We start from the raw sequence: 24,249 nt of genomic DNA on the forward strand, positions 1-24,249 counted from the left end.
TTTGGTACCCATCGGAAGAGTATTTAATTAGCAATATTCCGGTGTTGGTTTGGAGCGTATTAATCGCTCGTGCGAATAGTTATGGACATAAGAAGTTTATGTCCATTTCTATTATTTACTCATACTCAGGTATGCGGCGGGAAACCCAGTTTCCCACCCACCTGAGCTGTTGGAAATCGTCACAGCCCACCTGTATGAATCACCCTATGACCTTTTGTTATGATGCAGGGCCGAATTCCTTCGGCCAATGGACAATGGGATTGTTAGGACCAGGAGATTGCATTGTGTGTGGGGCATAAATAGGCAGGCCGACCACATCCAGCTCTCACTCTCTCATCAACGGTTATCTGCTGATAGCCGGGAGCTGGATATCGAGGCGCAGGCGATCATACCCTTTGTGCGTAAGTTTCTCTCCGTAATCATTGTCTTTCTGTGAGCCAATTTCTCTCATCTCTCTCTCTCTCTCTCTCTCCCTGTTCTGTTCTCTCATATCTCCCCTAGACTAGGCTAGTATTGTATTGTATTAGATAGTATTGTATTGCATTTAGGTCAGTGTAGTATTGTCTTTTTGTATTTATTGTTTAGTTCTGTGGTTAGGAAGTCTCTGTTATATTGTAGTGTATCATTTGTACTGTTATCCCCTTTTACAAGTATATTAGATATAATACAGTTAATAGGCTTTGGAACCTAAACCAGTATCTGTGTATTTTCTATAGTGTTAAGTGTTCACTTGAGCGTCGGTGACGCTCAAGCAGCTTTGTAGTTAGTCAGGTTACACAAGGTTACATTTACACCCTGTACTCACATTAAGGTATTCAGTGTATTTCATTGGTATAAGGTTTTAACATAAAGGTATAGCGTTGTGAGCGTCTGCGCCGCTGGTGATCTCCTCGTGGTCTCGAGCGTCCGCTACGCCATAGCGAATCATTACTCTAGTCATAGCCTATAACGTGTCCTGTGATCACTGGGCCGTGAGCGAACGTGACGCTTGAGCGTCTCGCCTACGGCTGAGCGATCGCTACGCCAATAGCGTACCATTACGGTACTTCTTAAGCAAACAGCGTACAGTGTTCTTAGCTTCATAAAGGGTTGTTATACGACAAAGGAATTTAACATTGTCACCTCCCCCCCAGCCAAAGTCTTCATTCACACTTTTACGCTTTACGTTTTTAACAATTTCACAAACAACAGGCAATTTTAAATGCAACTATTACAAGTTATATCTTAATACTTACCTCTTTCCTATGATGGGCACCTATAAAAGACACTTCTCGGTCTGTGGAGCTATACATTTGTGTGGCCGATGCTTCAAAAGATAAATTATATTGGGTTGGGTATGTTATACAGACACCAGGATCCCGGCAGGGGGTGAGCGCACCACATGTTCTATTCCCGCTCAATAGGTGTCATTCAGGATCCCGACATCAACATGCTGACAGCCGGGATCCCAAGTGCCGATAACATAACCGCATTTCATGATATTTGTGTGACAAGCGCAATGTAGAGAAATAAGCTCAGCATAGAGTTGAGGCAACCCTCAGCAGCGAAAGGGTTAAGTGTTGCTAAGTACCAGTCTTTCCCTGCAAGATCTTCTCTGTGCATCTCTCCTGTGGTGGAGCAATCTATCAATTGGTGTATCTATAGTGGGTTCAGGGAGTACGGTGCACATGGCCCCTGGGTCCGAGGATGCTCCTACCGCACACCCTCCACCCATGCCCTTTCTGGAGCACTGTGTCGGCAACAGCAGTGCTGCACAAATCACCAGGAAAATGGAGTGACAGCTAAATTTCCTAGTGATTTGCGCATGCTCAGTAGAAAACTCATCAGGACAATGGTCACCCAGCCATTTTCCTAAAGACTTGCACATGTGCAGTCACAGCGCAATTGTCTATTCCAATACCCGTTTCTAGAGAGGAGGGTGGCCAGACGGAGACAGTACATAGGACCCCTCATCTCTTGATACACCCCTGAATCAATGGTATTAAGTGGTACCCCTAACATCACTTTCCCTATTGGACCCTTTATGCCCCAGTCACTTTGACACTTCGTTATTTACTATACTACACACTTTTTGTAGGGTATGGGATTCCAGGTCGACACCAAAAAGGTCGACACACCTTAGGTCGACACCAATTTGTCGACACGCCTTAGGTCAACATGGAAAAAGGTCGACATGCGGTTTTTATTTTTTTTTGGGTGTCGTTTTCTTCGTAGAGTGACCGGGAACCCCAATTAGTGCACCACGTCCCCTCGCATGGCTTGCTTCGCTCACCATGCTTCGGGCAAGGTGCCTCGCTCCGCTACCGCTGCGCTCGGCACAGGTTACCATTCCCAATTGTAGTCCATGTGGATCGTAAAGTATGAAAAAGTTCAAAAAAATTAAAAAAATTTTAAAAACTCATGTCGACCTTGTTCATGTCGACCGTTTGTCGATGTCGACCTTTTGACCACGTTGACCTAAGGTGTGTCGACCAAGTTGTGTCGACCTAAGGTGTGTCGACCTTTTTGGTGTCGACCTGGAGTCCGGATACCCTATTTGTAATGATTACATGAAGTCGTGGATGTGATTGCAATTCCGCTGGTCACCACTGCGTGTCGTCAGAGTGCAATCGTCTGTACCTGTAGCAAAGCCAGTGTCACCCAGAGACGCTATATGTAACCACTGTACCTGAATTGTACTGAGAACTACAGAGTTTCTTTTCAGTTTTACACTTATTTCTTCTCTATTTTTTTTTTTCTGTTTCTTTTTCTTCAGCTGCTGACAAACCGCGAACCAACGTTATGTTTACTCTTTGCTGGGAGTGTTAAACACACACAGAGGTGAAAGCAAATAGGAAAGTTGAAGCAGATCAGATTTCTGCATCCACCTACCACTACAGGGGGGAACTGTGACTCTCTCTGCCCCTGACACCCTGCGATGTGACCAGCCCCGGCTGTGTGCACCCTGTACACCCTGCTGCATCACAGCAATCAGCAGCATTAAGCTTAATGCTTCTCCTGAAATGAGGAAAACACAAGTGAGGATATGAATATTATTCTTCTGGCTCCGGAGATGTGAGAATCAGGATGCCCCCTTTAATGGGTTCCAGTAATAATTCTCCTTGAAGATCATTAGAAAAGTTGCTGCTGGTAAGGCAGTGTAAGATGAGAACTCTGGGGTTGCCTGGACTTCCCTCTCCTAGAGGTGTGATGGTCGGGAATACAGCAATGGATTTTCCTGGGGACTGCTAATTAAAGACTAGTGCATGCAATGAGCCACCAGGGACATCTACGTCTGCAGCAGGAGCGCATAAGAGGAGACTGAGCAGGCTGCCCAGCTGGAGAACCCTCTCACTCTTCCACACTCACAAGTTGACTTTTATTGTTTCCTCCCACATTCAATTCGATATTATCAGATGCAGCCACTGCATGGGCAACCTAAACTCTATATAAGAGTCATCTGGGGCACTGGCATGGTGCATACAGCCTGACACAGCTGCTGGGTACCTGCAGACTTACCTAACAGGAGGCTGACACATTGCCTGCATTCAGGAGAAGGGATCTGATCCACAGTACAGCTACAGACCAGGTAACACTGCTCATAGGTTTCTGCTTTACAGGTGCTTTAGGTCACTTCTGATGTGATTTGCAGGATACATCCTGTACATGCACTTTATGTGTTTGCTCTGGTTCCATGCTCTAAGCTTTGCCTGTTGAGAGTATCTGTGCTGTGTGTACTCAGGTTTTACCTGAGACATGCATGAGGGTGTTTAGGAAATGTGTGTAAGGCGTGGAGGAAAAGTGGCAGGAGGGTGCTGCCTGGCTGCAGGCTGGTAAGGCGTCCTGGCTAGCAGAGAAGCAATGACTGTATTCAGTAGCTGGTCTGATCATACTCATACATGTTCACTTTTCTGTTTATTCAACTCCAGCCAGCAACATCGCAGGGAACTGGGGAGATAGACTTCAGGTGTTGGATGAAATATGAGGGATGTCATGTACTCTGCCATGCTGGCTATCCTGCTTTTATTGCTCTCATCTGGATACTGCAAAGATAGGACTGACTCCAGCAACCTGACTGACAAAAACCTGCTCAGCTTCATCATGAAGATTATAAAAAACTTTAAAAAGTATAACATGGAAGAGGACAATGGAGTGCAGTATGCCTCCAAGCAAGCTTTTTACCCTGAGGAGAAGGAGGACATTGATTATGGTTCTTACCAGGAACAGAGAGTAGGTAAGAGCCATCATTTATCCCTTTTGTATTTTCAGAGATTAAAAGAAGTTAGTGCATTGCCATGTGGCACATTCCCCTTAGGGCACAAGTCACCTGCTTAGGGTAGTGCCCTGTATGGGGCGGTACAGCACTGGGTTCAGTTTATTTTAACTTTTTTAAGCTTAGTTTTTACTTTTTACCAACCACCTGTTTAGTCCCAGACGCACAGGTGAAGGAGTATTGGTAAGTATGTAAGGAAATACAATTGAACATAGTAACGCTCATTGACAATGCCTAGAGGAAATGCTATCCTGATTATTCTATAATATTCAATAACAAAATGTCATTTATATTTCAAGGATTAATAAACTAATAGCAACTCTAATACTTATTAGCTAACACGATATCTGTGTGGTAGTGCTGTGATGGTGCTTAATAACAGTTTGGATAGAAATGCATTTGCGTTTTTAGGTTTGATGCTGCAGTTAATTCAGTGACTATTGGGTAGAATAGGCTGAATCTCAGGGAAATAAGAAAGGGGTATAACAGGAGCTGGGGGACCAGGATGGTCTTCACTTTGCCGGCGACCATACTGCATTCATAGTAGACCTGTGATGTTAACTAAAACATATATATTATATATTCTGTATATGAATAATAGGAGAAAAAGGTGCTCAGTATAACATCAAAACTTCAATAGTCATGTGGCTGGGACTAAAAAATAAACAATAAAGTATCCTCATCTATTGGGGGAGATGTACTAAGACTTGAAAAGTGATACATTTCTCGGTGATAAAGTACCAACCAACCAGCTCCTAAGTGTCATTTTTCAAACCCAGCATGTGACATGGCAGTTAGGAGCTGATTGGCTGGTACTTTATCACCGTGAAATTTATCACTTTTCATGGCTTAGTACGTTTCCCCCACAAAGTGAGTGTCAGCTCCTAATTAATCACTGTGCTTAGTTCAGTCATATTAAGAAGCAATACGAACTAGGGGAGGATAAAATTGCAGCAAACTTGGACCTTATTACATATGGCCGTATATTTGTTTTCTTTTCATTACATATATCCTGATCTATATTGTGGTCATTTGACTGAAGAAACTTTTTGTGTGTGTGTGTGTGTGTGTGTGTGTGTGTGTGTGTGTGTGTGTGTGTGTGTAATAAAAAAAATATACATATATATATATATATATATATAAATATATAGAAATAACAATCTCAAACCTGGAAATGCACAGTAATACCCTTAAAAGGTCACATTATTTCTAGTATTTGTTTGCCAGCACTGGGAATCTGTCTCAGAGTAACCTTGCAGTACATTGCTCTATGCTGCCCATCAGTGGAAGGAAGATCATACGATGATCGCTCACTTCCATAAATTAATGGAAGGAAATAGTGACTTTTCATCATTTCATCCTTAAACTGGTTTGTATTTACCCACCCTGTCTCAGCACTGTGTGAGTAGCAATGTAAGCTACAGTAAAGTGTAAAATAGGTTACAGTATATTATATCTAGGTCTTAGGCAATGGTGCAGTGGGAAGCAGACAGTTTTGGCATTGCCCTGGTGTTGTGTAAGCCGATGCTGGCACATGCTTCAGCTTGTAAAGAGTGCCTCTTGTGTGTGTTATATATTTTTTGCAGCCAGGTATGAAGCTAGAATCCTGTATATTACAGATCATTAGCATCAATCATGCCATAACTTTCAAGAGAACAGGCGTGCTTTATAATTCAGCTTACACTATGGGGTAAATTTACTAAGGTCCCGATTTTGACCGAGATGCCGTTTTTTCATCAAAGTGTCATCTCGGTAATTTACTAAACTCAAATCACGGCAGTGATGAGGGCATTCGTAATATTTGGAAGTCCTAGGAAAAAAATCACGAATGAATACACCATCGGTCAAAACGCGGCTGTTTAAGTATGAATCTCGGTCATTTACTAAGAAGTGCAAAGCAAAAAAAAACAAAACACTGCCGTGAAAAATTACAACTCGTAAAAAAGTGCTTAAAAAAAACAGACCTGCTTTTTTTATTCGTGATTGGATAGGCATGCACGGATCCATGAGATCCGTGCATGTATATCAGTGGGAAGGGGTGGGAAAGTGATTATTTTCTCAAAAAAAATTGCGTGGGGTCCCCCCTCCTAAGCATAACCAGCCTCGGGCTCTTTGAGCCGATCCTGGTTGCAGAAATATGGGAAAAAAATTGACAGGGGTTCCCCCATATTTAAGCAACCAGCATCGGGCTCTGCGCCTGGTCCTGGTTCCAAAAATACGGGGGACAAAAAGAGTAGGGGTCCCCCGTATTTTTAAAACCAGCACCGGGCTCCACTAGCTGGACAGATAATGCCACAGCCGGGGGTCACTTTTATATAGTGCCCTGCGGCCGTGGCATCAAATATCCAACTAGTCACCCCTGGCCGGGGTACCCTGGGGGAGTGGGGACCCCTTCAATCAAGGGGTCCCCCCCCCCAGCCACCCAAGGGCCAGGGGTGAAGCCCGAGGCTGTCCCCCCCCCATCCAATGGGCTGCGGATGGGGGGGCTGATAGCCTTTTGTGATAATGAAAATATATTGTTTTTAGTAGCAGTACTACAAGGCCCAGCAAGCCTCCCCCGCATGCTGGTACTTGGAGAACCACAAGTACCAGCATGTGGCGAAAAAACAGGCCCGCTGGTACCTGTAGTACTATTACTAAAAAAATACCCAAAAAAAGACAAGACACACACACACCGTGAAAGTAAAGATTTATTACATACATGCACACAAACATACATACATACTTACCTTATGTTCACACGCAGGTCGGTTCTCTTCTCCAGTAGAATCCAAGGGGTACCTGTTGAATAAATTCTACTCACCAGATCCAGGGTCCCAGGGTCCGCGGGGCAACCATTTGTAATCCAGGTACTTGAATAAAATAACAAAACGGAGAGCCGAGCCACGCACTGAAAGGGGCCCCATGTTTTCACATGGGACTCCTTTCCCCGAATGCCAGAAACCCACTCTGACTGATGTCTAAGTGGGTTTCTTCAGCCAATCAGGGAGCGCTACGTTGTAGCACCCTCCTGATCGGCTGTGTGCTCCTGTACTGTATGACAGGCGGCACACGGCAGTGTTACAATGTAGCGCCTATGCGCTCCATTGTAACCAATGGTGGGAACTTTCTGCTCAGCGGTGACGTCACTTTAGGTCAACCGCAGGGCAGAAAGTTCCCACCATTGGTTACAATGGAGCGCATAGGCGCTACATTGTAACACTGCCGTGTGCCGCCTGTCAGACAGTACAGGAGCACACAGCCGATCAGGAGGGTGCTACAACGTAGCGCTCCCTGATTGGCTGAAGAAACCCACTTAGACATCAGTCAGAGTGGGTTTCTGGCATTCGGGGAAAGGAGTCCCATGTGAAAACATGGGGCCCCTTTCAGTTCGTGGCTCTGCTTTCCGTTTTGTTATTTTATTCAAGTACCTGGATTACAAATGGTTGCCCCGAGGACCCTGGGACCCGGGATCTGGTGAGTAGAATTTATTCAACAGGTACCCCTTGGATTCTACTGGAGAAGAGGACAGACCCTCGTGTGAACATAAGGTAAGTATGTATGTATGTTTGTGTGCATGTATGTAATAAATCTTTACTTTCACGGTGTGTGTGTCTTGTCTTTTTTTGGGTATTTTTTTAGTATTAGTACTACAGGTACCAGCGGGCCCGTTTTTCCGCCGCATGCTGGTACTTGTGGTTCTCCAAGTACCAGCATGCGGGGGAGGCTTGCTGGGCCTTGTAGTACTGCTACTAAAAACAATATCTTTTCATTATCACAAAAGGCTATCAGCCCCCCCATCCGCAGCCCATTGGATGGGGGGGGACAGCCTCGGGCTTCACCCCTGGCCCTTGGGTGGCTGGGGGGGACGGGACCCCTTGATTGAAGGGGTCCCCACTCCCCCAGGGTACCCCGGCCAGGGGTGACTAGTTGGATTTTTGATGCCACGGCCGCAGGGCACTATATAAAAGTGACCCCCGGCTGTGGCATTATCTGTCCAGCTAGTGGAGCCCGGTGCTGGTTTTAAAAATACGGGGGACCCCTACTCTTTTTGTCCCCCGTATTTTTGGAACCAGGACCAGGCGCAGAGCCCGATGCTGGTTGCTTAAATATGGAGGAACCCCTGTCAATTTTTTCCCAATATTTTTGCAACCAGGATCGGCTCAAAGAGCCCGAGGTTGGTTATGCTTAGGAGAGGGGACCCCACGCAATTTTTTTTTTGGATTTTACAGTGTTTAATTAAAAAAAAAAAAAAAAATGAACCCCAGCACGGATCACACAGATCCGGCCGAGATTCATTGTAAAAAAAGTCGGCAGTGTTTTGCTAATCACTGCCGTAAAAATAAAAATAAAAACACGAATGACATCGACATCGGAACAAAAGAAAAACCCGAATACGACAGCTTAGTAAATCCGTCGTAACAAATTCAAAAAGTTGCAGTTTTACACTTTCGATGTCATTCGTGATTATTCTCCCACCAAATCGGGAGAATTACGAATGTTAGTAAATATACCCCTATGTAAGGAGGCAGCAAAGTGTAATCAGCACTTTTTTCTGTAGCTCCCAATTGAGTATAAGTTTTGTGTTTAAGGACCAGTAGGATCATTTACATGTTTTGTGTTGTAGGACCAGTAGGATCATTTACATGTTTTGTGTTGTAGGACCAGTAGGATCATTTACATGTTTTGTGTTTTAGGACCAGTAGGATCATTTACATGTTTTGTGTTTTAGGACCAGTAGGATCATTTACATGTTTTGTGTTTTAGGACCAGTAGGATCATTTACATGTTTTGTGTTTTAGGACCAGTAGGATCATTTACATGTTTTGTGTTGTAGGACCAGTAGGATCATTTACATGTTTTGTGTTTTAGGACAAGTAAGATAATTGATGTATCTAATTAATAGTTGCCCAGAGTCGTAATCTTTTCTGTAATTTTTTGGCATTGAACTGAACAATTATAACAAGTTTATAATACATAGGTTAAAATGACATTGTAAGTAAGATAAACTAGCAACTTAAGCACAAAACACAGCATTTGTATTATCAATGTGCTGTCATATCTACAGTATAATTAGGGACATAGGGCTAGATGCATCATCATTTGGAATGTGATAAAATGGAGAGTGAAAAAGTACCAGCCAATCAGCTCCTAACTGCCATTTTTCAAACACAGCATGTGACATGGCAGTTAGTATCTGATTGGCTGGTGCATCTAGCCTACTATATCATAACTTGAACCATGTCTGACTACATTTTACACCACTGATATATATGCGCTACGGGATAGCCCTGTAATGAGGCACCTGCCATAGTCTGCAAATTTGGTTGCAAAGAAATATAGGGATGCAAGTACTACGTCTGTCATAATATAAATTTGTGTTTACACCTACATTGGGGAAAAAAAAGTCATGCATTTTAATAGTTGGAGCATTCACCGTGGTCTAAATTTGTCAATGTGTATCCCAATTACCATACACATATACGGTATATTACTTTCTCTGACGTCCTAGTGGATGCTGGGTACTCCGTAAGGACCATGGGGTATAGACGGGCTCCGCAGGAGACTGGGCACTCTTAAAAGAAAGATTAGGTACTATATCTGGTGTGCACTGGCTCCTCCCTCTATGCCCCTCCTCCAGACCTCAGTTAGTATCTGTGCCCGGCCAGAGCTGGATGCACCCTAGGGGCTCTCCTGAGCTTCCTAGAAAAGAAAGTATTTGTTAGGTTTTTTATTTCCAGTGAGATCTGCTGGCAACAGACTCACTGCTACGTGGGACTGAGGGGAGAGAAGCGAACCTACCTGCTTGCAGCTAGCTTGTGCTTCTAAGGCTACTGGACACCATTAGCTTCAGAGGGATCGAACACAGGCCCAGTCCTCGGTCGTCCGGTCCCGGAGCCGCGCCGCCGTCCCCCTTGCAGAGCCAGAAGAACGAAGAGAAGTTGAAAATCGGCGGCTGAAGACTCCGGTCTTCATTAAGGTAGCGCACAGCACTGCAGCTGTGCGCCATTGCTCCCTTAGCACACCACACACTCCGGTCACTGATGGGTGCAGGGCGCTGGGGGGGGGGCGCCCTGGGCAGCAATTAGATTACCTTACTTGGCGAAAAGCACATAATACAGTCTGATAAACTGTATATGTGCATTAACCCCCGCCATTAAAGTACATAAAAGGACAGAAGCCCACCGCTGAGGGGGCCGGGCCTTCTTCACAGCACACCGGCGCCATTTTCTCTTCACAGCTCAGCTGGAAGGAAGCTCCCCAGGCTCTCCCCTGCAGTATCCTGGTACACAAAGGGTAAAAAAGAGAGGGGGGGCACATAAATTTAGGCGCAAAACTGTGTATATAAGCTGCTATAGGGGAAAAATCACTCAGTATAGTGTACATCCCTGTATTATATAACGCTGTGGTGTGTGCTGGCATACTCTCTCTCTGTCTCTCCAAAGGGCCTGGTGGGGGAACTGTCTTCAAATAGAGCATGCCCTGTGTGTGTGGTGTGTCGGTACGCATGTGTCGACATGTCTGAGGTAAAAGGCTCCTCTAAGGAGGTGATAGAGCGGATATGTGTATGGGAGGGTGTCTCCGTCGACAACGCCGACACCTGTTTGGATATGTGTAAGTGCTGAGGTAAAATTATTGCACAAAAGGTTAGGGAACAGAAAGGAAATCTATCCTGGTCTGTCCCTATGTCACAGAGACCTTCAGAGTCTCTCTATGTTCACTATCCAAAATAACAAAGTATCGACACGGAGTTTAACTCCACTGTCGACTACGATAATGCAAAGTTACAGCCAAGAGGGCTAAAAGATAGTCAATATATGATTATTGGAATAAAAGATGATTTGCATATCACTGATGACTCATCTGTCCCTGACACGAGAGTACACATGTTAAGGGGAAGAATGCTGAGGTAAATTTCCCTCCTCTCATGAGGAAAAAGAGCGTGAATCTCCAGACAAGAGACTGCAGCTTCCCACAAGAGAATTCTCAGGCTGTATCCTTTCCCCACTAGGGCCAGGATGTGTTGAGAATCTTCCCCTTGGGTGTCCTGTTTGCACTAGCTATTCTCAGGGATCCTGCAGATAGTGTGCACATTCTAGTATACTACCCAGACCGGCGATTGTGTCGGCATGGGTTTATAGCGCTGTGGCAGCGTGGACAGGTACCTTATCAGCAGAGATTGAGACCCTAGTATGCATATAAATATTTTAAGATGCTGTCTTAAGTGATAGATATATAATTATAAAGCATGCCCAAAGGGACATGAGTATACTGGGTCCTAGAGACAAAAGCTATGTCGATTTCTGCTTGACGTGTCCTGTAGAATATACATTGGAGAGATGATGCCGACTTAAGAGGCATATGGAAGGCTGAGGATTGTGTGGAGAAAGGTTCTCGGGCCTGGTCTCCACAGCTATAGCTGGTAATTCGGATATTTTGCCTTATATTCCTGCACAGCCTAGGAAAGCACGACATTATTAAATGCAGCTTTTCGAATAAAGAAACAAGAAAGTCTGAGGTGCGTCCTTTCTTGTCAGAGCCGGGGGAAGAGGAAAGAAGCTGTACAACACAGCTAGTCCCCAGGAACAGAATCCTCCCCGGCCTCTACAAAAATCCACCGCATGTCGCTGGGGCTCCACAGGCGGAGCTAGGCCCGGTGGGGACACGCCTTCGTAAGTTCAGCCACAAGTGGGTTCACTCCCTGTTAGATCCCTGGGCAATAGAAATTGTATCGCAGGGATACAGGCTGGACTGTGAGAAGATGCCCCCTCACCGAGGACCCTGCGGGCTTCCCCCCAAGAGAGGGAGCCAGTGTTAACTGCAATTCGTAAATTGTATCTTCAACAGGTGGTGGTCAAGGGTCCCCTCCTTCAACAAGAGGGTGTTATTATTCGACCATGTTATAATCCCAAAACCAGACGGTTCGGTTAGACCCATATTGTATTAAAATCCCTGAACATATACCTGAAAAGGTTCAGGTTCAAGATGGAATCGCTAAGAGCGGTCATTGCAAGCCTGAAATGAATCGGGACATAAGGGATGCATACCTTCGTGTCCCCATTTATCCACCTCATCAGGCGTACCTCAGAATTGCGGTACGGGATTGTTATTACCAATTTCACCAAGGTAATGGCGGATATGATGGTGCTCCTGCGGAAGCAAGGTGTCACTATTATCGCATACTTGGATGATCACCTCATAAAAGCGAGATCAAGAGAGCAGTTGCTGGACAGCGTATCACCTTCTCTGGAAGTGAAACGGCAACACGACTGGATTCTATATATTCCGAAGTCGCAGTTGGTTCCTACAGCTCATCTGCCTCTCCTAGGCATGATCCTAGACACAGACCAGAAGAGGGTTTATCTCCCGATAGAGAGAGCTCAGGAGCTCATGACACTGGTCAGGAATCCATTGAAAACCAAAACAGGTGTCAGTGCATCACTGCACTCGAGTCCTGGGAAGGATGATGGCATCATACGAGGCCATCCCCTTCGGCTGGTTCCATGCAAGGACAATGGAACTTACTGGACAAGTGGTCCGGATCACATCTTCAGATGCAGGGCCAGGGTGTCTCTACTGTGGTGGCTGCGGAGTGCTCACCTTCTCGAGGGCCGCAGATTCGGCATTCAGGACTGGGTCCTGGTGACCACGGATGCAAGCCTCCGAGGGTGGGGGGCAGTTACACAGGGAAGAAAATTCCAAGGTTTGTGGTCAAGCCAACAGACTTGCCTTCACATCAATATCCTGGAACTAAGGGCCATATACAACGCCTTAAGTCAAGCGGAGTTCCTGCTTCGCGACCAACCGGTTCTGATCCAGTCAGACCGCAGGGGCTCATGTAAACCGCCAGGGCGGCACAAGGAGCAGGGTGGCGAGTGTAGAAGCCACCAGAATTCTTCGCTGGGCGGAGAATCAAGTAAGCGCACTGTCAGCAGTGTTCATTCCGGGAGTGGACACGACCTCTACCCGGGAAAGTGGTGACTTCATCAGGAAGTCTTCACGCAGTTTTGCAAATTGATGGAAACTGCCTCAGGTGGACTACATGGCGTCCCACCTCAATAAAAAGATAAAAAAGGTTTTACGCTGGGTCAAGGGACTCTCAGGCGATAGCTGTGGTCGCACTAGTAACACCGTGGGTGTTCCAGTCGGTCTATATATTCCCTCCTCTTCCTCTCAGACCCAAGAGCTGAGAATTGTAATAAACGGAGGAGTGTGAACAATATTCTTTGCTCCGGATTGGCCAAGAAGGACTCGGTACCCGGAACTGCAAGAAATGCTCTCAGAGGACCCATGGCCTCTGCCTCTCAGTCAGGACATGTTGCAACAGGGACCCTGTCTGATCCAAGACTTACCGCGGCTGCGTTGGACGGCATGGCGGTTGAACGCCGGATCCTAGCGGTAAAGGGCATTCCGGATGCAGTTATTCCTACGCTGATAAAGGCTAGGAAAGACGTGACAGCAAGACTTTTTCACTGTATATGGCGAAAATAGGTTGCTTGGTGTGTGGCCGGGAAGGCTCTACAGAGGAATTCCAGGGGGGTCGATTCCTGCACTTCCTACAGTCAGTGACTATGGGCCTAAAATTAGGATCCATAAAGGCCAAGATTTCGGCCCTATCCCTTTTTCTCTCAAAAAGAACTGGCTTCACTGCCTGAAGTTCGGACGTTGTTACAGGGGTGCTGCATATTCAGCCCCTTTTGTGCCTCCAGTGGCACCTTGGGATCTTAACGTGTGTTGGATTCCTAAAATCCCACTGGTTTGAGCCAGCTAAGACCGTGGAGCTAAAATATCTCACGTGGAAAGTGGTCATGCTTTTGGCCTTAGCTTGGACTAGGCGTGTGTCAGAATTGGCGGCTTTGTCATGTAAAACCCATATCTGATCTTCCATATGGAAAGGGCAGAATGGAGGACTCGTCCCCAATTTCTCCCTAAGGTGGTATCATCGTTTTCATTTGAACCAACCTATTGTGGTGCCTGCAGCTACTAGGGACTTGGAGGATTCCAAGTTGCTGGACGTAGTCCGGGCCCTGAAACTTTGTTTCCAGGACGGCTAGAGTCAGAAAAACTGACTCGCTATTTATCCTGCATGCACCCAACAAGCTGGGTGCTCCGGCTTCAAAGCAGACTATTGCTCGCTGGATCTGTAGCACGATTCAGCTTGCACATTCTGCGGCTGGACTGCCGCATCCTAAATTAGTAAAAGCCCATTCCACGAGGAAGGTGGGCTCTTCTTGGGCGGCTGCCCGAGGGGTCTCGGCTTTACAACTTTGCCGAGCTGCTACTTGGTCGGGTTCAAACACTTTTGCAAAATTCTACAAGTTTGATACCCTGGCTGAGGAGGACCTTGAGTTTGCTCATTCGGTGCTGCAGAGTCATCCGCACTCTCCCGCCCGTTTGGGAGCTTTGGTATAATCCCCATGGTCCTTACGGAGTACCCAGCATCCACTAGGACGTCAGAGAAAATAAGAATTTACTCACCGGTAATTCTATTTCTCGTAGTCCGTAGTGGATGCTGGGAGCCCGTCCCAAGTGCGGACTCTCTGCAATACATGTATATAGTTATTGCTTAACTAAAGGGTTATTGTATGAGCCATCTGTTGAGAGAGGCTCAGTTATTGTTCATACTGTTAACTGGGTATAGTTATCACGAGTTGTACGGTGTGATTGGTGTGGCTGGTATGAGTCTTACCCTGGATTCCAAATCCTTTCCTAGTAATGTCAGCTCTTCCGGGCACAGTTTCCCTAACTGAGGTCTGGAGGAGGGGCATAGAGGGAGGAGCCAGTGCACACCAGATATAGTACCTAATCTTTCTTTTAAGAGTGCCCAGTCTCCTGCGGAGCCCGTCTATACCCCATGGTCCTTACGGAGTACCCAGCATACACTACGGACTACGAGAAATAGAATTACCGGTGAGTAAATTCTTATTTTTTAAGGATAATATTCATTTATAGGCATTATTGCTCTTTTGCAGCAGGCTTGAGCCTCCTGTGGCTCTTCAGTTGTTGTAAAAACATATGCCTCATGTTATAGCTTGTAGTAGCTTAAGAACCACAAGTTATCTGTTTCCAATACATGCTGGGATTTGTAGTTCAGTAACAGGCAGAGAGCCACAAATGAACAACCTCTGCTTAAACATTTCAGGAGCATTGCCAGTATATATGCTGTACACATTTAAACATAAATAAATATTTAAAAAAACAAGATTGTCTGTAAAAACTTGGATAATAAGCAGCGCTTAATGTGTCCTTACAGTATTATTAACTATGGCTTTTATAAAGCACACAAGGAGAAGATGATTCTACAGTAGCTGACATGGCTTCTCTGGTAGATCAGGACAGTGACTGCAGTAAATATAGGCTTTACACACAACAATAATCTACAAGTCACACTCTGTAAAACATTGTTCATGTGTGAGTTCACCAGACCAAACACTAGAGGGCGTGCATGGGATATCAGCTTTAATAATATTTGTCCACCCCCTAACTCAGTATATACTGATTTCAGCATAATTATTCTGTGCACGATAGAAGCAATTCTTGTAATTTAATCTCTGTACTTGATAACATTTATAAGTTAACATTTATTAGAGAGGAGTACTTACTTGCCACCCAGGGTATTGTGGGTGACTGAACAGATAGTGCTACACGTGCAGGTTAAGCAACAATGGCCCTCATTCCGAGTTGTTCGCTCGCAAGCTGCTTTTAGCAGCATTGCACACGCTAAGCCGCCGCCTACTGGGAGTGAATCTTAGCTTCGCAAAATTGCGAACGAAAGATTATCAAAATTGCGAATAGACACTTCTTAGCAGTTTCTGAGTAGCTCGGGACTTACTCTGCCACTGCGATCAGTTCAGTCAGTTTCGTTCCTGGTTTGACGTCACAAACACACCCAGCGTTCGCCCAGACACACCTCCGTTTCTCCAGCCACTCCTGCGTTTTTCCCAGAAACGGTAGCGTTTTTTCACACACTCCCATAAAACGGGCAGTTTCCGCCCAGAAACACCCACTTCCTGTCAATCACATTACGATCACCAGAACGAAGAAAAAACCTCGTAATGCCGTGAGTAAAATACCAAACGTCTTAGCAAATTTACTTGGCGCAGTTGCAGTGCGAACATTGCGCATGTGCAATTAGCGGAAAATCGCTTAGATGCGAAGAAAATTACCAAGCGAACAACTCGGAATGACCACCCATGTGTAAGTGCAGTCTCGCTTATAGCAGTACAGTCACATGTAAGTGTAATGAGCGCCATACCGTCTCTTATGTTGTAACTATAAAGGAACTTTTTTCATACACCTACTTGACGGCACTCCTGTGCATGTGTGCATAACAAATATTACATGACAAAAATGAAATAAATGCAGTTATTTAGGCACAAATAAGATGCAATAATCAGTGAACCTGCTTCAATAAATCAATTCCATTTATTCCTAATTGTATAAAAATACTACTTTATGAGGAGAAAGATACTTCTGAACCATTGCAGACAATCTATCTAAATATCTCAATCAAGTATGTTTTACCACATTGTGACATATAATAATGACATCTAATTAGGAACAGAAAATCAAAGAAAACATCAAAAAGTATTTTCTATCCACCCTATTACACTGTATTTGCCCCAAGGTACATCACAGAAGTATAGAATTTGACGATAGATAAGAACCACTTGGCCCATCTAGTCTGCCCATGTACATGCACACACTTACACACTAAGGTTCATTTTTGTTGGTGAGACCCAATTAAACAACCAGTGTATTTTTGGATTGTGGGAGGAAAGCGGACTACCCAGAGGAAACCCACGCAAGTACAGAGAGAAAATACAAACTCCACACAGTTAGGGCATGATGGGAATTAAACCAATGACCTCAGTGCTGTGAGGCAGTAGCCATAAGAGAACCATTACACCATGTTGTAAATTGATTAAATCCCTGGAGTGGTCAGAGTGGTCAACAAGCGGTGATAACCACTGTAATTTCTGCCAGAGAGAGGGGTTACCACTGACTTGTGGTATTAACAGGTTTCTTTTAATATTGGGGTTTTCCGTATCCCCATTGGGGTCTATTTACTAAGCCGTGGATGTACCAGCCAACCAGCTCCTGTCATGTTTCAAACCCAAAAACAAACAACAACAAATAGCAGCGCTAATGTTTTGATAAATTAAAAATTGTAAATTAAGAAGGATTGAGTGATAGTTTATACACATTTAATAAGATATGAAATTAAAACCAGATAAAACCATATATATGGTATTTCTAACAAATATTACTAAAAGTGGGGTCACAATAATTCATGCCAATATCAATGTATCACGTTCCTATTAACAATATAACTGGATAGCAGAATATAGAGACGGACTGACAGCGCAGTCTCACCCTTAGATTTTAACCAGAAACCGCTAGAGGTAAAGTCCCATGAAAGAGTCTCTTACATCAAGTCAAAACCAGCCCGGTTTTGAGGGTCCTCAATTAGCGCGGTGTCCTCCTTGAATCTGAAGGATTGGTGGTGGTCCCAAAGAGTTAAATGTCTCACTTGTTTTACTGCAAAGTTCAAACTCCAGTGTTGGTCCGGATAGAGTTCAGCAATATAATGGATATAGCTGATGACCCCAAAGGTGGCTTCCTGACGCGTTTCGCTGCAAGCACTGCAGCTTTATCAAAGGTAGTTTGCATGGGTACACTGACCAGATATTTATACCCTTATTGATTACTCCACAGACAACAGCTGTTCACTCAATCCTTCAAATTACCTTAAAAATCCTTCAAAACAATAAGATTTTACCTTATTTTCAATGTAGGCATAATCCTCGGACAGACTCAGATCAATAAATTCTATTCTGTGCATTATTAAACTATAACACCTTATATTTTAATAACAAATTCAATATCTGTTTGTACTACTTCCGGGTCATAGGGGACACACGGTTCAGTCTCATGTTCCATATCTCCACACTGGCCCGGAAAATTAAATGTACATCATTCCCTTATCGCTCTCATGGATGACCATTAAGCATCAGAATTACGAATTATTTAATTATTTTAAAATATTTTTAAAACAATTGCAGCTAGAGGAATAATTTCCAGGTCACTTTGGGTTATAACATCGCCGCTATTTGGACCGCACTTGCGTTCCACGCGGCGGTCACAGGAAGCGGCGTCACTTTCTGTGTCTGTGCTGCCGGTCACGTGACCGCCGTCTCTCCGCAAAATAGCGCGAGACTCAAATGTTTGTATGTCATAAGGATGTGTTGTGAGCACAATCAAAGGTGCAGCGTGAATAGCATCTGGTTGGCATGGTAACTGTCAATCAATGAGTTTCTCTACGTTATTCAGTTATAAACATTATAATCCTACGAAAATCAAGATTCTTGATATAGCGGGAATATAAAATCATGCATATAATTGAACACCGCATTAGTTTTGTTGTTAAAGATTATTATTTTCAACAGAAAAAAACCCACAGATTATTTATTAGCTACCTTGGAAGTGGAATATATCTCAATCCAAGATAATAAAAAAAAAAAATTCAATTAGATGTCAGATTTGGATAATATTAATACATCATAATTATTTATGTTGTCGTCTCACAGCAAGTATCCATTCAGCTTATAATGTCCACACGATAATATTGGTTCCACAGTGTGGGGACAGCAACATAAACAATGATCACAGAGTGCATTAGTTTCAGTCAACTCTAGATATTTTAATTTGATTCAGCCCTATCTAGACACCATTGGGGACATCTAATTATTAAATTATACTCAATGTATCCCTTGGTCTCGTCGAGGCCTCAATGTATATATTATATCACGATCATAATCTAGCCTAAAATTAGGCTAGATTTTCGTAGGATTATAATGTTTATAACTGAATAACGTAGAGAAACTCATTGATTGACAGTTACCATGCCAACCAGATGCTATTCACGCTGCACCTTTGATTGTGCTCACAACACATCCTTATGACATACAAACATTTGAGTCTCGCGCTATTTTGCGGAGAGACGGCGGTCACGTGACCGGCAGCACAGACACAGAAAGTGACGCCGCTTCCTGTGACCGCCGCGTGGAACGCAAGTGCGGTCCAAATAGCGGCGATGTTATAACCCAAAGTGACCTGGAAATTATTCCTCTAGCTGCAATTGTTTTAAAAATATGTTAAAATAATTAAATAATTCGTAATTCTGATGCTTAATGGTCATCCATGAGAGCGATAAGGGAATGATGTACATTGAATTTTCCGGGCCAGTGTGGAGATATGGAACATGAGACTGAACCGTGTGTCCCCTATGACCCGGAAGTAGTACAAACAGATATTGAATTTGTTATTAAAATATAAGGTGTTATAGTTTAATAATGCACAGAATAGAATTTATTGATCTGAGTCTGTCCAAGGATTATGCCTACATTGAAAATAAGGTAAAATCTTATTGTTTTGAAGGATTTTTAAGGTAATTTGAAGGATTGAGTGAACAGCTGTTGTCTGTTGAGTAATCAATAAGGGTATAAATATCTGGTCAGTGTACCCATGCAAACTACCTTTGATAAAGCTGCAGTGCTTGCAGCGAAACGCGTCAGGAAGCCACCTTTGGGGTCATCAGCTATATCCATTATATTGCCGAACTGTATCCGGACCAACACTGGAGTTTGAACTTTGCAGTAAAACAAGTGAGACGTTTAACTCTTTGGGACCACCACCAATCCTTCAGATTCAAGGAGGACACCGCGCTAATTGAGGACCCTCAAAACCGGGCTGGTTTTGACTTGATGTAAGAGACTCTTTCATGGGACTTTACCTCTAGCGATTTCTGGTTAAAATCTAAGGGTGAGACTGCGCTGTCAGTCCGTCTCTATTCTGCTATCCAGTTATATTGTTAATAGGAACGTGATACATTGATATTGGCATGAATTATTGTGACCCCACTTTTAGTAATATTTGTTAGAAATACCATATATATGGTTTTATCTGGTTTTAATTTTATATCTTATTAAATGTGTATAAACTATCACTCAATCCTTCTTAATTTACAATTTTTAATTTATCAAAACATTAGCGCTGCTATTTGTTGTTGTTTGTTTTTGCATTGTATGGTTTGGGCGTGACTATCCCAAACGTTGCTAGTAGCAGCATTAGAGACACAGGACCCAATAGCGCCCGATTTTCCAGTTTTTTGGTAAACCCTTTCATGTTTCAAACCCAGCCTGGCTGTTAGGTGCTGATTCGCTGGCCCTTTATCTCCGTCCACTTTATCTTAATCCAAGGCTTAGTAAATAGACCCTATAGTCTGTTATGCAGTTATTGAGTAATTTAACATATTTAAATTTTTGTAGAAGAAATAAGGGGATTTCAGGATGACGTTATACTTTGTATATGCCCGTCAGTGTATGTTGTTCTCTAGAGAAGTGCTGCACATACTATGCACAAATCATTTATGCTTGGACATTCGCTGCCACATGCCCAGTATAAGATAGGGGCATATGTTTACTGGCCATGCACGGGGTCTTTGGCCCGCGCATGGGCAATAAGATTTTAGAATGTCACTAACACAAAGCCTTTCAATGTAGCGTTCTGCCAGAGGAAAAGGCAAAATCGGAAGTAGTTGGGTGGACTTTGCACTGTACATGGCAAGCAGTTGATAAATTTCAGCCATAACTTATTCTGTATAACTGCAACATTACGTTGAATGATAAAAGAACCACTTTGCAAGCTCACCAGTTCCTTTCGAAGAGCATATCTAAGAAGAGGCCTCATTAAAGCCCAGTATCAGTGATAATAGTCAATATCTTCAGGAAGGCAGCCTCTCTCAAGAGGTCTCACAGTATTTTAGGTAGAACATTTTTCACTATAGCTCTTTCTGGAAATGCATAGTGATGTTATCAGTCAATGGCTTGGAAAAGGGAACCTCCCATAATAGGTACCACTAAGAAAACGTTCAGACTTCACTACTGATGCGTTTCCTCACCAAGGTGACTTCCTCAGAGGTTTATATGAGTGTAAAATGTTACCCATGTTTAAACTGTAGAGTTCTAATTAATCTATTAATTGTCATACTAAGTAATCAGCTGAAACACTTTTCAATTGATACTAATATCTTTAGATCAACTATAAAGTGAATATTTTGGCAGTGTTAAATCTTAATTATCTTCTAATTACTACATAGATTTAAACATATTTGCTTGATAGATGTAAACAAATTATCAGTAATAGCTCCATAGTCACTCTCTTCCCGTTGTGTATTGTGATCACAGTGATTTGGATATTTAGGAATAAATTGCATTTACTTATTGAAGCCAGCGCCATAGTTATCATATATTAATTCTGCTTGAATCATTTTGTTTATCTGATCCTTGAGACTGAAATTTACTTCTAGTGCTGTTTGCTTTGGTTTATTAATGTAGTTTTTTATGAAGGATAAAACTGCCCTTTTGAACACCATCTTTTTTGTAGATTTATTTTATATTAGATTTTATTTAATTTTGCCCTTTGACGGCCCGGAGGATTGGTATTCCTTTTTGTCCTGCACATCAGCTTTGTTGCAAACACAGTAAAAAAAAAATCATCTCTGCATTCCTCCTGCACAGACTAGATTGCAATGAATCAAAAGAAGAAAGTTCATCTCTTATCTCCTCCTGCACATTTATAATGTGATATCTTAGTTTCAGTGAAGTTTACATGCTGGACAAGTAGCTCCCACAGTCCCAACACACTCTCTCACAGGCTCTATCACTCCTTTCTCTGCAGCCCTGTCTCTGTGACCTTGATTGTGATCCTCTCTGTTGCCCCATCCAGATCTGAGTGCCGCATACACATTGGTGATCTCTCCGTCATCACTCACCCCAGACTCAAGGGATGGAAATTATATTTAATCTTCCTCTACGCACACTGCTGTTTAAAAAAGTTAATTTCTAGTTTTGAGTATCTCCTTTTAGGGTGGTGTTTGAAATCTTCTAAAGACACAGGTGTAGAAGTTAAAAAAAGGAAGGAGATAATAATCCGTGTGCCAGGGCGCTCTAACAAAAGGTATTCCTATGTATAAAACATGGAGAAATGAAATATAATACATCCCTTTTATATAACGATGAATTCTAAATCCAGTTGTACTCCAATCCAATTAGAAAGGTCCACTTAAGTCCTGAATTCTCCGCCCCGTCTCAAAAAAGCTTCTCCAGGCTCATACAGAGGAGGAAAAAACACAAATAAAACCACACATGTGTAGAACAGTTTTCATATGCAAAATGAAGACATAAAATCTTTGACACATCCAAAGAATGGTAGCGTACCCCACTCCACTTTAACAGATGAAAAGATGCTTCATAAGGCCCTTCGTAAAGCTATATGCACCATATCACCAAATTCGGAAGTCATTCCTTCCTTCGGTTAGAGCGCCCTGGACACGGATTAATATCTCCTTCCTTTTTTTTTTTTGACTGTTATATAAATGTGGTGACATTTATTTTGATATTTTCAGTGTACGGGCTGCTTTGCGCCAGATAGCTGAACCTTCCACTCTCTCTGTTTTACAGGTGTAGAAGTTGCTCATAGCAACCAATAAATCTGCTTATAGCTGTCATTATATTGAAGGTTCCTTTATGGGAATCTTATTGTGGTGGAGATTCTCTTCCCTCTCCTCTCATGCCTCTCAACTCAGGAGTACCCCCAGTGGTAATGCATATCCTCAGCATCACTGCTCAGCCATATCGCTACAGTCAGCTGCATCTTTCTATCTCCTACCCACCTCTGTCATGTTTGGTAAAACCACACCTAATTGTTTACAATAAATATACCATTTAAAAAAAAGTCACAAGATGAAAATTCTGCTCCTTGAGCGATTAGGGCCATTTTTATTATTATTATTATTATTATTATTATTATTATTATTTTATTTAGCATTCACCCTGGGAATCAAACTACAATGGTCTGTGCAATGCCTTTAATATTCACGCTGCAAATCAAACTCTTAATAGTCTGTGAAATTCCTTTTTTGATGCAGTGAGTTTTGTATAGTTTAGATGGAAAAGGGGTCTCCTAACATTCAGTGTTTTTGAATCGGGACATGGCCACATGTTCTGGAAAATGGTCAGAGTCACATCTCCTTGTAAGCATGCCACCGTCTCAGTGGAACAGCTTTCCATACAAGACAATGGGGGTCACCTCCTTGATTTTGTTTAATCTTGATTTTTGTTCAGTTTCGGATTTGTTTCTTCTTCTTCCCTCTTTCAAAGCATAACCTGCAAACATTCCCCCATTAACCTTTCTACTGAACCTTCACAGAAAACGTATCACCTTTCTGCAACAACTTCTCTTCCTAATTTCTCTTGTCCTGATCTGGCAGAACAACCAAATGCCAGTATCAACCCTTGGTCAAATGGCTTTAGCTATTCTTGCCTCTCAGCGTCTACCATAATCTTATCCATGGAATACTAGAGGAACACGCTCTGTTCTCCTGCAAAGAAGAAGAATGTGGGAAAATCTCATCCTTTGCCAAATTAAGGATCCTGCTATCTACCACTCCTGTCAAAAAGCTTTGGACAAACAATTTAAGTCTTTAATCTCTGCTGAGGCTCCTAACCCCAAATGCATGCCTAATACATTTAATGAGGATTGGCAAGATCCAGCATGAATGCCTCTTTCCCGTGCACCAACCTACACAATTCCTTTCCTGCACCCTCTGGCACCTTGTACTCATTTGAACCCACAAGTGAGAGGAAGTACGAGTATCTTCTCCTTCTACCTTGCTACCTATCCATTTGACCCTGTGCTTCTCAAATAAGTAAATTGCGACCCCCTGTGCTGATGCAAGCCTTACATAACATCTGTAATCTCTCTGTCTTACCAGAACTAATAGTATTTCCACCGGTCTACAGAGGCTACAACTTGACATCTCTAAGAGGCAGATGTACCAAGCATTGGAGTGTAAAAAAGTGGAGAGAGATAAACTACCAACCTTTCAGCTCATGTCCTTTTTCAAACACAAGATGTAACCTGGCAGATAGTAGCTGACTGGCTAGCACTTTATC

The 24,249-nt window shown here is 43.3% G+C and overlaps 1 protein-coding gene across 1 annotated transcript in view; it reads left to right on the forward strand.

Annotated features, from left to right (window-relative positions):
- Window positions 1-2,697: 2,697 nt before the first annotated feature.
- ALKAL2 (ALK and LTK ligand 2) overlaps window positions 2,698-24,249 on the forward strand; it is a 68,559-nt gene continuing 47,007 nt past the window's right edge. Inside the window, exons 1-2 of the mRNA XM_063919512.1 lie at window positions 2,698-3,568; window positions 3,909-4,213. Of these exons, the coding sequence (XP_063775582.1) occupies window positions 3,961-4,213 (253 nt within the window). The 5' untranslated portion in view covers window positions 2,698-3,568; window positions 3,909-3,960. The remainder of the gene's footprint in view (window positions 3,569-3,908; window positions 4,214-24,249) is intronic.

This window comes from Pseudophryne corroboree, chromosome 4, assembly GCF_028390025.1.
Source record: "Pseudophryne corroboree isolate aPseCor3 chromosome 4, aPseCor3.hap2, whole genome shotgun sequence".
NCBI lineage: Eukaryota > Metazoa > Chordata > Amphibia > Anura > Myobatrachidae > Pseudophryne > Pseudophryne corroboree.